The sequence below is a fragment of the Oncorhynchus nerka genome, linkage group LG22 (assembly GCF_034236695.1).
Source record: "Oncorhynchus nerka isolate Pitt River linkage group LG22, Oner_Uvic_2.0, whole genome shotgun sequence".
Taxonomy (NCBI): domain Eukaryota; kingdom Metazoa; phylum Chordata; class Actinopteri; order Salmoniformes; family Salmonidae; genus Oncorhynchus; species Oncorhynchus nerka.
In genome coordinates, this window is record NC_088417.1 from 80,386,026 (window position 1) to 80,403,627 (window position 17,602).

General features: G+C 43.3%; 1 protein-coding gene across 1 annotated transcript in view; it reads right to left on the reverse strand.

Annotated features, from left to right (window-relative positions):
• The window catches only part of LOC115105811 (calcium-binding protein 1-like), a 30,888-nt gene extending 29,509 nt beyond the window's left edge, over window positions 1-1,379 (reverse strand). Inside the window, exon 1 of the mRNA XM_029628218.2 lies at window positions 390-1,379. Coding sequence (XP_029484078.2) covers window positions 390-1,082 — 693 coding nt within the window. The 5' untranslated portion in view covers window positions 1,083-1,379. The remainder of the gene's footprint in view (window positions 1-389) is intronic.
• Between the last annotated feature and the right edge of the window lie 16,223 nt (window positions 1,380-17,602).

The following is a 17,602-nucleotide window of genomic DNA, read 5'->3' on the forward strand; positions in this document are numbered from 1 at the left end:
TATAGCTATTGCAACTACCTGCTCTGAATGAAAGGTTCATCCTTAATTTCTGTGTTATGAATTACTGTTTAATGGTGTTACACAACAAAACACCTACGTGTTTATCCGTGCATAATAGAGCCTTAATGCCGAAATGCATGAAATGGTTAATTGTGTAAATTAAGTTGAATATTTTTGCATTTAGACATTATAATTCAAATTGACCCTTGCAATAAAAGTGAGTTTAGGTCGCGCGGCGTTTTTTGGCAAATGCACATAAATGAATTGCCTATTGTGACTAATAATCCCCCGTCTACTTGTTGAATCCTTGAGCTGATTTTGAATGTTTGTTCGAGAGTAGGCAGGCTAATCAATGTGTTGTAGTGCTGTCTAGACACGGATTTACCTACCTGCCCGAAGACTGATTTCACTATCGGATGCAGATTGGAGTCATGTTCAGGTGGAGCTGTGCTGAGTCTTTTGGCGGTGCGGCTGGTAAGGGGACGGGGCACTGGCGTGGACGATACCGGTGGGTCAGAGTTTAAACTCGTGGACGACCCAGCAATTATTCTGTCCTTTGATTCAAAAAAGTACGCAGTGTCGTCGGATTGTTTTGTATAGGATGGAGTTGGCGAGGACCTCCGGTCTGGACGTGCGTTCCCGTGGTGATGCGCAGGCGGCAGGTCACATTTGGAGGTGTTGTGGTGGTGGTGGTGTGGGTGGAGATGTCTGGACGACTTACTGCGGTCTTTCCCACTGCGATCCATCCGCTCTCTCATTTCTTCCTGTCTGTAGCCGTCATCGTAGTGGTTGCTGTGTTGTTGTAAGTGGTGGGAATGTCCCCGTTTATCACCTCCATTCCTGTCTGTCCTGCCACCGGCATGCCTCGGTTGACAAAGCGGTCTGCGCGCGCTTGCCTCGCACTCATCGCTCCAACACGGCTCGTCAGGTACACCGCTACCTCCTTCGGGTTGATGATGGTGACTGCGGTGGCTGCGCGACCCATGATGCTCGGAATGATGTGCGGATCTGCGACTCACCGGGACCGCTGAGGATCTCAACAGAGAGGTCGTAGATTCGCTCTTGGGAAGAGAGGAGCTCATTGCCGTGTGCCGTTCTTTTTACCTTAATGTATTACTTTGTGCAGATACCAGGACAAGACTGAAGGTCGTGTGAAGACAGTTGCAGGTGCTGGGCATTTAGCCGGTATACTGTGTAGTCTGGGCAGTCTATTGGATCCCCTCTCAGTAACCTATTCGCGCGTCTCTACAGCCTAGGCTACAGTGCAAATTAGGAACATCCACCCACTGCGAAATGATAAAGTTCTGAATGCCACCTGCTCGCTCTATTGTATAGATGCGAGGCTACGTGTCATACGAAGTGACGAATCAGTCGCTTCTATACACGCGCAGAACGCATCAGTGAATTTGGGTGGCTTTGGAAAGGGACTTTATAGTTGCCTGCTATGCGGTGTGCCGTACACTGTCCTCGCGCAAAGTTCGTTAGGTCCCGCGTCACCACAGATTATAATGAATCGTAAAAGAACCGTATATCATTATAATTAGTCACTGCTTTACTCATTCATCCCGACCCCGGGGGGCCATGAGGTTGAGCATCACATGATGTGAAGCAAGATAATAGGTGAGAGGGGTACGACATTGTTTTTACTTCACTGCCTTGCCAGAACAATTGTCAATCAATGGTTTTTTGTTCAGTTATTGATTAAAATACATAACTAGAACTGCATCTCTTGGACAAATATTCCTATATTCATGTCAAAGTTAAGTACATTAGTATCAGCATGATATTCTCAATTTCATCAATGAACGGTTTTCCTCTTTTCCTCTGATCTTCTGTCTAGTAACTCTACGATACGAGGACCATTAGGAATTGCAATTCTACCAGAGTAAAAAGCAACAGCTTGCATGGAATTCCGACCAAACTCCCCGTCCCCAGACCTATCTAACCATCTTCCAACTTTCCATCCATCCTATAGTCTACTCTAAACATTTTCAAAATATCTATCCGGTGAAACCCTATTGCTCAATGCCATCAAAACAAAAATCTATATATATTTATTTTCCTCCACAATGTCTAAATAGGCTATTACCACTCCTGTTGGCAGTTGGCTCTTTCTCAAGTGGCCTCTGTCTTTCTCTGGTCTCTCTCTCTCCCCCAGTGTTCTCCCTCCCTCCATCCTCCCTAACCCTAACTCTCTCTCTAGGGTAAACAGATGCTCTCAAGCTGAAAGTGGAGCTTATGTAACATTGTACCTTCACCTTTCAACCCCATCTCCATACATTTGTAATGGTCAAATCACATGTACAATTACTTAGCACTTCACCTTTTATAAAGGTTTTGTAAGGGATGTATCATTGGTTGTAATTGTGTGATTGTTTGTGCTTGCTAAATAATTGAGTTATATGTCTGTTATAATTCAATCAATTAGTTATTACTGTTTAATACCAATAACAAAAATGCTCTAGAAACAAACTGTTTTTACAACTTTTGCAAAGCCTTTTTAAAGGGCACTTAAATGTGAAGGGTATTTTGAATAGCACCATTTACTCATATGAGTGTGTCAAATGTATTTGTCTCAATGGAAATTGTAAAAAATAAAAATAAAAAAAAAACAATGAAAGAATAATAAATAATGAAATTCACTATACATTCTTGACCATACATATTTGGGTTGTTCCACCAATTTGGTCAAAGAAAACGTTTGATTTCACCTCATTTTTACATTCTGTCATACACTGTAAACCCCAAGGCATGTTTAACTCAAATACTTCTAGTAATTTGTACTCAAAGTAATGAAAAGTCATTATTACATCAAATGTTTATGTGGTAACTTTTTTCCCAGCATGCTCTACTGCAGGTTGATAAAAAAAAAAATGTTTTTAATATCTGTGTTTTTGCATGTACATTGAGTGATTGATTTATTAAATGCTATGATACACAAAGATAAATAAAACAATTCTAACTAATCCAATTATTGAATTTGTGCACCCATTACTGAAATGGTTGTTCCAGTTTTGCTGGGTTAGGTCATTTCCTCCTACCATTTTTATCCCTGGCAGCCATTATGAATGCAGGTTGTGGATGAATACAAATTGCAACTATTGGATAACCTAACGCTGGCTGGATTCCAATAGGAATTACATATCACTTTGCAAGACAGTATAATGCGATTATCAGTACATTTCAGGTACATTTTCCATGTTGCCCATAAATACTGGTTGGAAGATTACTGAACATTTTTTGGAAAGTTTGTAGAATTTTGCATCCCTACTTGCAGGCCTGATGTGGCCTGTAAATTATGTGTTTCAGGCCGCTGTATAAGGCCTTATGATATATGTAATGGTTCAATTATAATGATAATATTCACCTAGGAACTCACTTGGTGAAGGCCACAAGACTGAAAATGAATGAATTCAACAACCATGTCTCTGTCACTAACAAATACAGTCATGGGTTGTTTACTCTACAATTCCATTGAAAAGGCAAGGTACACTCGCAAGTTATTGGAAGTGGGGCTTAGTGGGGGCGTTACATTTAAGTATACCTTACTCAAAAAACCTGCATTTGTATTACTCATATGAAGGTAATCAGTTTCCTCAAAATGTTTGAGTAGCCAGAACGTATCCGGTTTTACAGTGTAAGGAGTACACGTTCAACTTAATTAACAAAAAACATATTTTCCCATCTCAAGAGGTAAAAAAAAACTATATTATTTAAGTAAGTACCAAACAAAGTAGGGTTGGCGTGACGGGGTTGACGATTTCATCTTGTGACAGGGGGAATGGAAGCTTTTTGTGTGCGACAGAAGGACAAGCTTAATTTTTTAAATTTCATTATCAATACATTTCTAGCCTATCTATGGGTAACAGGGGACGTGTTATTCTCGACCCTTCTGCCGAAGTCGGTTCCTCTCCTTGTTCGGGCGGTGTTCGGCGGTCGACGTCACCAGTCATCTAGCCATTGCTGATCTGATTTTTTTTATTTTCCATTTTGTTTTGTCTTGTTTTCCCACACACCTGGTTTGCATTCCCTCATTACGTGTTGTGTATTTAACCCTCTGTTCCCCCCATGTCTTTGTGTGGTATTATTTGTTTGTAAGTGCTTGTGCACATGTTGACTAGTGCGCATCTGGTTTTGTACCCAAGTTGTTATTTTCTTGATGCCGTTGGTGTTGGAATTAAACTGCTCCGTCTATTACCTAGTTCTGCTCTGCTGCGTCTGACTTCCCTGCCACCAGTTACGCACCCCTTACACCCGCTCAGTTTTCCAATGTGTCTATTGAAAAAAAAATTGAAAAATGAATAGCTTCACCATATTAAAACGAGAGTTCAGTTCACCTAACAGGCTTAAATTTAAACAGATGTAAATGGAAAGATGTAAATTCATCACTAATAACATTACATAAATAAATAATAATCTTCAGAAATGATTTTGTCAAAGAAACAAAATAGCTAGGGCTTTACAATGATGGTGAAAACTTGGAGAAATGTTGGGGTTAAGTTGGTTAAAATCTTCCTAGAGGTCTGAGACGGTACACAGATGGACATGTCAAAATGCAGAATTTTGGCACTTTAGCAAGTCTTTATTCATATTGAAAAAGAGATTTATTGAATTATCTATATGGTCTATATTAAAGGGCTCTTCATTTAATATAACAGGCTTTCAATATTCAATATTGGTCCACAAATTCTATTTAAAATATCAAAGGGATGCAAAAGGAACTAATTTCATGGAACAACCCTGTCACGGTTTTCTAGGTGTGGTGAAGGAGAGTCGGACCAAACTGCAGCGTGTCGATTGCGATCCATGTTTATTTAAACAAACGTAAACACGACTAAACACGAACACAACAAAACAATAAACGAAACGAAAACCGAAAACAGCCTATACTTGTGTCAACTAACATCAAACAAGGACATCAAGACACTCAGGACAATCACCCACGACAAACTCAAAGAATATGGCTGCCTAAATATGGTTCCCAATCAGAGACAACGATAAACACCTGTCTCTGATTGAGAACCACTCCAGACAGCCATAGACTTTGCTAGATAACCCCACTAGCTACAATCCCAATACAATACACGCCAAAACCCCAAGACAAAACACACCACAATACAAAAACTCCATGCCACACCCTGGCCTGACCCAATACATGAAGAAAAACACAAAATACGTAGACCAGGGCACGACAGACCCATTAAATGATAGACCAGAAGAGCTAACAGGTCGGGGACAGTAGATCTGAAGCTCTTTATCAGTAGCAGGTCTTCAGATAAAAAACATAATAACCAATTTCTGTTATGATTATGTAGCACATGGGGATGTGTGAAACTTACTCCTCAGCCTGAAGTGTCCCCACTTGCACCATGAAATAGCTAGCTTTCCACATGGCGTGACTGGTAACGCATTGGCAGGGCGGTCACGTGTGCTAGCAAAGCAGTGCTGGGTTTGAGCCTCGGTGTGAGTCAAATCAGGTGTAAGTGGTACTTGCTAAGCAAGAGCGTGAAGTCATTTACAATTGCATCATTAATGAAAGAAGAACTAAGTGAGTGCTGAAAGTGTAGTCAGATAGCTGAAGTAAAATGTGACCGTATCTGTATGCCCATGGTCTTTACTCACACAACAGATGTCCAGGGATCCAGGCACATGTCAAATTCTGTTAATATATAGACACAATTAGACACACAACCCCTCCTAACTGTGCTTCAGTGTGCAAAGCTGAGAAGTGAGCCTCCTCTCCCCTGTCTCTTGGGAGTTTGTGTTTTCTGACATCTGTGTCTCTGTATCCCCTGCTCCAGGGATAGTCGGCAGAATATCTTGCTTCTCTTTTCATTTCTTTCCCATGCATTCCCTGATTTCATCGCCTTCTTCTCCTGCTCTTGTTCCAGCTATTTCTAATTTTGTCATCCTCTCTCCTTCCCTGTCTTTCCTGTTTCTTCTCTGTCCTGCTTTTTTGGTGAGAAATGTCACCAAATGTTGACATGTCACTCTTATGTATGTAGGCCTGATATTTATGGGGAGGAGGAGTTATAGATATTAAAATTTAACATAATAACATATTTATACCAGTGACGGTTAAGATTAGGAAGAACATTTTTTATTAATGAGCATGATTTTATTTCTATTTCAGCCTATTGGATGACTGTCATTCATATTCCATTCACCTTAATGTAACATTGATAGGTTTAGGCTACAGTATGACATTATACTCAAATTTGCCCTATACCCATCATTAGGTTGCTGGAACCTAGCCTTAAAATGAACATTTATAAAGTAAGTGCACAGGTCAAGGGACAAATTGGAGTAATCAAGGTGACAGCATAGCCGCGGGAAGTAGAGGTGCTAAGGGGGCTGCAGCACCAAAATTCACTAAAATAGTGCACTAGGCCTTTATTACTCCTGTATGAGCAAAGCAAAATATTCATCAGAAGAGCGGGGATAAATCTCTCTCTCTTTCGCTCTCTCTTTGCTGCTTCTCCTTAATTTTTGAAGAAATGAATTTGTTCAAAACTGTTCAACTATTTTATTTTTCTCTCGTTGAGTCAACTACTCACCACATTTTATGCACTGCAGTGCTAGCTAGCTGAATCTTATGCTTTCAGTACTAGTTTCATTCTCTGATTCTTTGACTGGATTGACAAAATGTCAGTTGATGCTGCAATAGCTCTGATAGGTTGGAGGACGTCCTCCTGAAGTCATCATAATTACTGTGTAAGTCTTTGGAAGGGGGTGAGATCCAAGAGCCACCTAGGTTTTGTATTGAAGTCAATGTAGCCAGAGGAGGACAGAAAATATCTGTCCTCTGACTACACCACGGTGCTACCCTACAGAATGCTGTTGAGGCTACTAGAGACCTTCATTGCACTGTGTGTTTTAATCAATTATTTGGTAACGTGAATATATTTAGTATAGTTTTATCTACAAAGGATAACTTTTTTAAATGTTTCACTATTTTTATTTTTATGAAATTCACTGAGTAGGATGGTCCTCCCCTTTCTCCTATGAGGAGCCCCCACTGATTATATCAAAGCTGCTCCCCTCTCTCTCCCACTCTCTTAGCCCCCCTTCTCCCTTTCTTTCTATCTCTTTAGAAAACGTTGGGCTCCAGCAGCAGGGGACATGAGCCTCAGGCTTCAATATGGCCTATTTACAGTCCACACACACGGAAACTAAACAATGTGAAACCATTTCCAGCTCAGTAAACAACCAAAAAAGCACATCTACATCAATGTGTGTGTGTTAATTAAGTAATTTTAGTAATTTGACAACAATATCATATAGTAATATACAACTGTTGGTCTAAATACACCAACTCAACATGACGTGTGAAATTCGAGACAAAGTACCTCTAGCAAGCCATGTAACAGTTACTGTAACACTTGAAGTCACCTTTCTCTCACCCTCACGATCAGTTTACACCAATGACATGGTTCAATTAAGTCTCAAGGGTCTCGCTCTCTCTCTTTGTGCACAGTCTCCTATTTCATACTTAGTGGACATTTCTTTCTCAGAGTTTACATGCAAAATAAAACATAAAAAGGGAGATATGTGTGTTCCTGGACATGTCCCCCTATAGGGAGATATGTGTGTTCCTGGACATGTCACCCTATAGCGAGATATGTGTGTTCTTGAATGGTGTGTGTTGTTGTCCATGCAGCCCTCTCCCTGCTGTTGGTCTCTTATCTCTGACCACATCTTGCACCCCCATTAACCCGGTCCCCTGGCACAGTTTGGTAACCCTGAAAAATTAATCGATTGCTTTAATAATTAACCACACAGCAGCTTGTGTCATACAGGTTTTTAGTTGCTATTGTAGAATATCATGATTTATATCTTAATGAACCATCCACTTGTACTTTTTTTGTTCTCCAATAGTTTGGTGTTGCGCTCACACTGTTTTGTGTACTGTGTTTCTCCACTACCCCATGTTCTAATCTTGCCCCCTCGCTCTCTTTCTTTCCAGGAGTGACTCAGTTGGACGAATATTATTCTGGAACTATATTTCCGCATCAATGGAATAAAGGCAGATTTTTGCTCATTCATCTGTCTGGCTGTCTATCAGCTTCCAAGTATACTATACAGTAATGGTTGTTGCCATCTCGTTACAAAAATAACCAAAATGCACCGAAAAACAAAAGGGTAAAGAACATTTTTAAGTGTTGAAGAGAGGATAAAGTAGTATATTATTTGGGTTTAATGATTTATGGAAGAAAAGAAAGGAAACAGAAATTGCAAAAATGACTTGATGAGTAGCTTCATAGCCCCAAAAACTAAAGGATGGGATGCAGGGGAGGTGGGTGTGGAAGAGTGGATTTGGTGGGGGGTTGGTGTGGCGCAAAAGAGTGCAGAATGATAACTAGCTAATGCTATTTATAGAATTATAAAGACCTTTGTCTCTCTGCTTCAACACATACGCCTACCCTGTCTCTGGGTGTTCTCCTTTTCAATTACACAATTTGTATAACAACAGTCATTATATCATCAACATACAATTATACAGTAGTTACTGATTCAGGTTATGATAATGATCAGACGACTATACTAAGCTGCACAATAGGATATATAAAATCCCATTCAAATGAGGTGCTTTCTTTCGGGCACTGTATTTGGATGAATTGATCCTTGCTTTCAAACACAATTCATCATTAGAATAGAAACCTTTACAGTATGCCAACAATTCAGGTCATATGACTGCAGGGTGTGAAATATAGCACATGACCCTACATTAATCACCTGATAAGTATGTTTGTGCATATTTCTAGCCCAGTGTTTTACCTGAAGCAAGACGCCATATGAAAAGGGTACCAGGACTTCCTGAATGAACAGGCTCTAAAAAGCTAATTAACATGAGAACGGGATCTTCTACAGACTGGACATACAAAGACTCCTATCCTATAGTATTTTGTTGATGAGATGCTGTGTATGCATAGTCTGTGATGGTGTGGAATGGGGCTTGCAGATGTAGCTGGTGCTAGTGATACTGGGTTAACACTGGGGCAATGAAAGGATGGTGCACTTTGTAATTACAGTGCATTCAGGAAAGTATTCAGAGCCCTTGACTTTTTCCACATTTTGTTATATTACAGCCTTACTCTAAAATGGATTAAATAAATAAAATCCTCATCAATCTCCACACAATACCCCATAACGACAAAGTGAAAACAGAAATACCTTATTTACACAAGTGTTCATACCCTTTGCTATGAGACTCGAAATTGAGCTCAGGTGCATTCTGTTTCCATTGATCATCCTTGAGATGTTTCTACAACTTGATTGGATTCCACCTGTGGTAAATTCAATTGATTGGACATGATTTGGAAAGACACATACAGTACCTTTATATACAGTGCCTTGCGAAAGTATTCGGCCCCCTTGAACTTTGCGACCTTTTGCCACATTTCAGGCTTCAAACATAAAGATATAAAACTGTATTTTTTTGTGAAGAATCAACAACAAGTGGGACACAATCATGAAGTGGAACGACATTTATTGGATATTTCAAACTTTTTAACAAATCAAAAATTGAAAAATTGGGCAAAATTATTCAGCCCCTTTACTTTCAGTGCAGCAAACTCTCTCCAGAAGTTCAGTGAGGATCTCTGAATGATCCAATGATGACCTAAATGACTAATGATGATAAATACAATCCACCTGTGTGTAATCAAGTCTCCGTATAAATGCACCTGCACTGTGATAGTCTCAGAGGTCCGTTAAAAGCGCAGAGAGCATCATGAAGAACAAGGAACACACCAGGCAGGTCCGAGATACTGTTGTGAAGAAGTTTAAAGCCGGATTTGGATACAAAAAGATTTCCCAAGCTTTAAACATCCCAAGGAGCACTGTGCAAGCGATAATATTGAAATGGAAGGAGTATCAGACCACTGCAAATCTACCAAGACCTGGCCGCCCCTCTAAACTTTCAGCTCATACAAGGAGAAGACTGATCAGAGATGCAGCCAAGAGGCCCATGATCACTCTGGATGAACTGCAGAGATCTACAGCTGAGGTGGGAGACTCTGTCCATAGGACAACAATCAGTCGTATATTGCACAAATCTGGCCTTTATGGAAGAGTGGCAAGAAGAAAGCCATTTCTTAAAGATATCCATAAAAAGTGTCGTTTAAAGTTTGCCACAAGCCACCTGGGAGACACACCAAACATGTGGAAGGTGCTCTGGTCAGATGAAACCAAAATTGAACTTTTTGGCAACAATGCAAAACGTTATGTTTGGCGTAAAAGCAACACAGCTCATCACCCTGAACACACCATCCCCACTGTCAAACATGGTGGTGGCAGCATCATGGTTTGGGCCTGCTTTTCTTCAGCAGGGACAGGGAAGATGGTTAAAATTGATGGGAAGATGGATGGGGCCAAATACAGGACCATTCTGGAAGAAAACCTGATGGAGTCTGCAAAAGACCTGAGACTGGGACGGAGATTTGTCTTCCAACAAGACAATGATCCAAAACATAAAGCAAAATTTACAATGGAATGGTTCAAAAATAAACATATCCAGGTGTTAGAATGGCCAAGTCAAAGTCCAGACCTGAATCCAATCGAGAATCTGTGGAAAGAACTGAAAACTGCTGTTCACAAATGCTCTCCATCCAACCTCACTGAGCTCGAGCTGTTTTTCAAGGAAGAATGGGAAAAAATGTCAGTCTCTCGATGTGCAAAACTGATAGAGACATACCCCAAGCAACTTACAGCTGTAATCGCAGCAAAAGGTGGCGCTACAAAGTATTAACTTAAGGGGGCTGAATAATTTTGCACGCCCAATTTTTCCGTTTTTGATTTGTTAAAAAAGTTTGAAATATCCAATAAATGTCGTTCCACTTCATGATTGTGTCCCACTTGTTGTTGATTCTTCACAAAAAAATACAGTTTTATATCTTTATGTTTGAAGCCTGAAATGTGGCAAAAGGTCGCAAAGTTCAAGGGGGCCGAATACTTTCGCAAGGCACTGTATAAGGTCCCACAGTTGACAGTGCATCTCAGAGCAAGAGGTCGAAGGTATTGTCCATAGAGCTCAGAGACAGGATTGTGTCGAGGCACAGATCTGGGGAAGGGTACCAAAACATTTCTGCAGCATTGAAGGTCCCAAAGAACACAGTGGCCTCCATCATTCTTAAATGGAAGCAGCTTGGAACCACCAAGGCTCTTCCTTAAGCTGGCTGCCTGGTCAAACTGAGCAATCGAGTGAGAAGAATCAAGATTCTCTGGTCTGAGGAAACTAAGATTGAACTCTTTGGCCTGTAGGCCAAGCATCACGCCTGGAGGACACCTGGCACCCTACGCTGAACGATGTTGGTGGCAGCATCATGCTGTGGGGATGTTTTTCAGCGGCGGGGACTGGCAGACTAGTCAGGATCAAGGGAAAGATGAACGGAGCAAAGTACAGAGAGATCCTTGATGAAAACCTGCTCCAGAGCACTCAGGACCTCAGACTGTGGTGAAGGTTCACCTTCTAACACAACAACGACACAATAGTGGCTTCGGGACTCTGAATGTCCCTGAGTGGCCCAGCCAGAGCCCGAACTTGAACCCAATCAAACCTCTCTGGAGAGACCTGAAAATAGCTGTGCAGCGACACTCCCCATCCAACCTGACAAAGCTTGAGAGGATCTTCAGAGAAGAATGGGAGAAACTCCCCAAATACAGGTGTGCCAAGCTTGTAGCGTCATACCCATGAAGACACAAGGCTGTAATCGCTGCCAAAGTTGCTTCAACTAACTACTGAGTAAAAGGTCTGAATAGTTATGTAAATGTTATATTTCTGTTTTGATTTTTTATAAATGTGCAAATATTTATAAAAACCTATTTTTGCTTTGTCATTATTGGTTATTGTTTGTAGATTTAATCAATTTTAGAATAAGGCTGTAATGTAACAAAATGTGGAAAATGTCAAGTGGTCTGAATACTTTCCGAATGCACTGTATACTATTAAATGGGGATTAATTCAACTATTTTGTCACGTCCTGACCTTAGTTCCTTTTTGATGTCTCTATTTTAGTTTGGTCAGGGCGTGAGTTGGGGTGGGCATTCTAAGTTTTGTGTTCTATGTTTTCTGTCTTTGTATTAGTTACCAGACGGAACTGTTTCGGTTGTTCTTTTTGTTTACTTTATATTGTAGTTTTCAGTTCAGTTGAATAAAATGACGAACACTAACCACGCTGCATATTGGTCCGATCCTTCCTACTCTTCATCAGAAGAGGAGGACAACCGTTACAGAACTACCCACCACCACCACAACCGGACCAAGCAGCGTGTTACCAGGAGCAGAGGGTTCTGGACATCTGCTGCATCAGTCAGGGCCAGTTCGTACTATCACGACACAAGGCGAGACCCAGATGCAGACACAGGAGGCAGATGGTTAGAGCTCTGGTATTATTACAATCCAAGGGATAGACAAAAGGCAGGTCGGGGACAGGCAAGCATTCATAGCCAGGGCAGAGTCCAAACGGTACAGGGCTCGAGGTCAGGGGCAGGCACGGGTCAAAACAAGGAGAACGAGAAAAGAGAGATTGGGAAAAACAGGGGTTGAGAGAAAAAAAACGCTGGTTGACTTGGCAAACAAGACGAACTGGCACAGACAGAAAACACAGGTATAAATACCCAGAGAATAAGTGGGGACGATAGGCGACACCTGGAGGGGGATGGAGACAAGCACAAGGACAGGTGAAACAGATCAGGGTGTGACAAGTTCTCAAATGAAAAGAGGGAGAAAGAGGCAGAATGGTTCAAGTATGGCTCCCCAATTTACACATATTGTTATTGTGGCTTTTGTGAGAGGCACCAAATTTCACACACAGCTAAGACATGCCTAAACAAGTATTTCTGGCTACATTTTTACATTTAAGTCATTTAGCAGACGCTCTTATCCAGAGCGACTTACAAATTGGTGCTTTCACCTTATGACATCCAGTGGAACAGCCACTTTACAATAGTGCATCTAGGTCTTTTAAGGGGGGGGGGGGGATGAGAAGGATTACTTTATCCTATCCTAGGTATTCCTTAAAGAGGTGGGGTTTCAGGTGTCTCCGGAAGGTGGTGATTGACTCCGCTGTCCTGGCGTCGTGAGGGAGTTTGTTCCACCATTGGGGGGCCAGAGCAGCGAACAGTTTTGACTGGGCTGAGCGGGAACTGTACTTCCTCAGTGGTAGGGAGGCGAGCAGGCCAGAGGTGGATGAACGCAGTGCCCTTGTTTGGGTGTAGGGCCTGATCAGAGCCTGGAGGTACTGAGGTGCCGTTCCCCTCACAGCTCCGTAGGCAAGCACCATGGTCTTGTAGCGGATGCGAGCTTCAACTGGAAGCCAGTGGAAAGAGCGGAGGAGCGGGGTGACGTGAGAGAACTTGGGAAGGTTGAACACCAGACGGGCTGCGGCGTTCTGGATGAGTTGTAGGGGTTTAATGGCACAGGCAGGGAGCCCAGCCAACAGCGAGTTGCAGTAATCCAGACGGGAGATGACAAGTGCCTGGATTAGGACCTACGCCGCTTCCTGTGTGAGGCAGGGTCGTACTCTGCGGATGTTGTAGAGCATGAACCTACAGGAACGGGCCACCGCCTTGATGTTATTTGAGAACGACAGGGTGTTGTCCAGGATCACGCCAAGGTTCTTAGCGCTCTGGGACGAGGACACAATGGAGTTGTCAACCGTGATGGCGAGATCATGGAACGGGCAGTCCTTCCCGGGAGGAAGAGCAGCTCCGTCTTGCCGAGGTTCAGCTTGAGGTGATGATCCGTCATCCACACTGATATGTCTGCCAGACATGCAGAGATGCGATTCGCCACCTGGTCGTCAGAAGGGGGAAAGGAGAAGATTAATTGTGTGTCGTCTGCATAGCAATGATAGGAGAGACCATGTGAGGTTATGACAGAGCCAAGTGACTTGGTGTATAGCGAGAATAGGAGAGGGCCTAGAACAGAGCCCTGGGGACACCAGTGGTGAGAGCACGTGGTGAGGAGACGGATTCTCGCCACGCCACCTGGTAGGAGCGACCTGTCAGGTAGGACGCAATCCAAGCGTGGGCCGCGCCGGAGATGCCCAACTCGGAGAGGGTGGAGAGGAGGATCTGATGGTTCACAGTATCGAAGGCAGCCGATAGGTCTAGAAGGATGAGAGCAGAGGAGAGAGAGTTAGCTTTAGCAGTGCGGAGTGCCTCCGTGATACAGAGAAGAGCAGTCTCAGTTGAATGACTAGTCTTGAAACCTGACTGATTTGGATCAAGAAGGTCATTCTGAGAGAGATAGCGGGAGAGCTGGCCAAGGACGGCACGTTCAAGAGTTTTGGAGAGAAAAGAAAGAAGGGATACTGGTCTGTAGTTGTTGACATCGGAGGGATCGAGTGTAGGTTTTTTCAGAAGGGGTGCAACTCTCGCTCTCTTGAAGACGGGAGGGACGTAGCCAGCGGTCAGGGATGAGTTGATGAGCGAGGTGAGGTAAGGGAGAAGGTCACCGGAGATGGTCTGGAGAAGAGAGGAGGGGATAGGGTCAAGCGGGCAGGTTGTTGGGCGGCCGGCCGTCACAAGACGCGAGATGTCATCTGGAGAGAGAGGGGAGAAAGAGGTCAGAGCACAGGGTAGGGCAGTGTGAGCAGAACCAGCGGTGTCGTTTGACTTAGCAAACGAGGATCGGATGTCGTCGACCTTCTTTTCAAAATGGTTGACGAAGTCATCTGCAGAGAGGGAGGAGGGGGAGGGGGAGGAGGATTCAAGAGGGAGGAGAAGGTGGCAAAGAGCTTCCTAGGGTTAGAGGCAGATGCTTGGAATTTAGAGTGGTAGAAAGTGGCTTTAGCAGCAGAGACAGAGGAGGAAAATGTAGAGAGGAGGGAGTGAAAGGATGCCAGGTCCGCAGGGAGGCGAGTTTTCCTCCATTTCCGCTCGGCTGCCCGGAGCCCTGTTCTGTGAGCTCGCAATGAGTCGTCGAGCCACGGAGCGGGAGGGGAGGACCGAGCCGGCCTGGAGGATAGGGGACATAGAGAGTCAAAGGATGCAGAAAGGGAGGAGAGGAGGGTTGAGGAGGCAGAATCAGGAGATAGGTTGGAGAAGGTTTGAGCAGAGGGAAGAGATGATAGGATGGAAGAGGAGAGAGTAGCGGGGGAGAGAGAGCGAAGGTTGGGACGGCGCGATACCATCCGAGTAGGGGCAGTGTGGGAAGTGTTGGATGAGAGCGAGAGGGAAAAGGATACAAGGTAGTGGTCGGAGACTTGGAGGGGAGTTGCAATGAGGTTAGTGGAGGAACAGCATCTAGTAAAGATGAGGTCGAGCGTATTGCCTGCCTTGTGAGTAGGGGGAAGGTGAGAGGGTGAGGTCAAAAGAGGAGAGGAGTGGAAAGAAGGAGGCAGAGAGGAATGAGTCAAAGGTAGACGTGGGGAGGTTAAAGTCGCCCAGAACTGTGAGAGGTGAGCCGTCCTCAGGAAAGGAGCTTATCAAGGCATCAAGCTCATTGATGAACTCTCCGAGGGAACCTGGAGGGCGATAAATGATAAGGATGTTAAGCTTGAAAGGGCTGGTAACTGTGACAGCATGGAATTCAAAGGAGGCGATAGACAGATGGGTAAGGGGATAAAGAGAGAATGACCACTTGGGAGAGATGAGGATCCCGGTGCCACCACCCCGCTGACCAGAAGCTCTCTGGGTGTGCGAGAGCACGTGGGCGGACGAAGAGAGAGCAGTAGGAGTAGCGGTGTTGTCTGTGGTGATCCATGTTTCCGTCAGAGCCAAGAAGTCGAGGGACTGGAGGGAGGAATAGGCTGAGATGAACTCTGCCTTGTTGGCCGCAGATCGGCAGTTCCAGAGGCTACCGGAGACCTGGAACTCCACGTGGGTCGTGCGCGCTGGGACCACCAGATTAGGGTGGCCGCGGCCATGCGGTGTGGAGCGTTTGTATGGTCTGTGCAGAGAGGAGAGAACAGGGATAGACAAACACATAGTTGACAGGCTAGAGAAGAGGCTACGCTAATGCAGAGGAGATTGGAATGACAAGTGGACTACACGTCTCGAATGTTCAGAAAGTTAAGCTTACGTAGCAAGAATCTAATTGACTAAAATGATTAAAATTATACAGTACTGCTGAGGTAGGCTAGCTGCGTTGTTGACACTACCCTAATCAAGTCGTTCCGTTGAGTGTGAAGTTTCTACAATGCTGCTTTTCGGGGGCTAGCTGGCTATCGTGCCATAGCAGATTTAGTCCATTAGCCCCTGGCAGCCAGTTTGGACAGCAGTCATATCAGAGGCGTCATGCCCATAAGGGGCACAGGGACACGTGATTTGTCTCGTTTAAAAAAATCATAATAATAAACATATATTATATATATTAATACTACTAGCCACTTAGCAATTTTATGAAGTTGTCTTTAGCTAGCCCAGATAGGTTCTCAATCTCCCAACCTCATAACTAGCTACCAAGAAGCCATTTCAGGCTATCAATCAAGTTGGAGTAGCTAGCTTGTCTAATATCTTAGCTGGCATGCCTGCTGGAAAGGTTGGTACACTTTAGAAAAGCAAGCAATTACTAAATGTACTGAATAAGACATTATTTTCAATCTTTTACCCAGATTTTAGCAGAGATGCAGATAAGTATATTTTGTTTCGTTTCAAAATGAACCTCCAGTCAGGAGGATACAGACAGATATGCCGAAATATTAAAATCTTCTTCTTTTTTAACATAGAATTAAGCATAATGATTATGGCTCTAGAAAAGGCAAATTCAGTTTTAGTTTTTTTCAGAAATCTCCAACTAACACATGTGGGGGGGCCTAGTCCCCCTCCAGACCACCCCCCAGCCACCCCCTTCGTTGTGCCCCCTCAGAGTCACATGGCCAGTGTGCTAAATTTAAAAAAAAATGTTTTAAATCATGTCTAGTTCCAATATGAACTGAGCTGATTACACCTTCCTAACGCTTGTCAATTTCAAAACGGATCAAGTGGAGCATGACAATGAGTCATGATGAAAACCATTTTGTCATAGTATTTGGGGGTCTGCATAGTCACAGGATGTAGGGGTGCTGAGCGTGCTGTAACACCCCCTGATATATCAGAATATTTTTTTTTTGCACTGGCACTGGACAAAAATTGTCAGTAAGAGGTTGCTGGTTTCGAATCCCTGAGCAAACTAGGTAAAAAATATGATGATGTGCCCCTTGAACAAGACACTTAACCCTAATTGCTCCTGTAAGTCGCTCTGGATAACAGTGTCTGCTAAATGACTAAAATGTAAATGGGTACATAGGTCATGCTACAGTACATGTTGAGGATGCAATGAAACAGGAGTAGTTAAAGTGTGCTGATCAGGACTGTTAACACAGATGTGGTTGTCTCAAAATAATTGTCTCAATTACCCTGATCTTTAGGTTACGTATGGGACAGGAAGGAACTTTTGCCACGTTGCTGCACTTAACATTGACAGAAAGCTGGGGACAGAACAGAGTGCTGCTTTTTATACATAGTATACTGCTGATAGAACAAAATAGCCAACAGAGGGGCAATGTTCTGAGAAGCATCTGGATATCCTCAACATAAAGACTCCTCTGTGTCATTGACATCCAATTTACATACTAAAACTGTACTCTGTCGAGGATAATAGTAACTGTTGTTTATG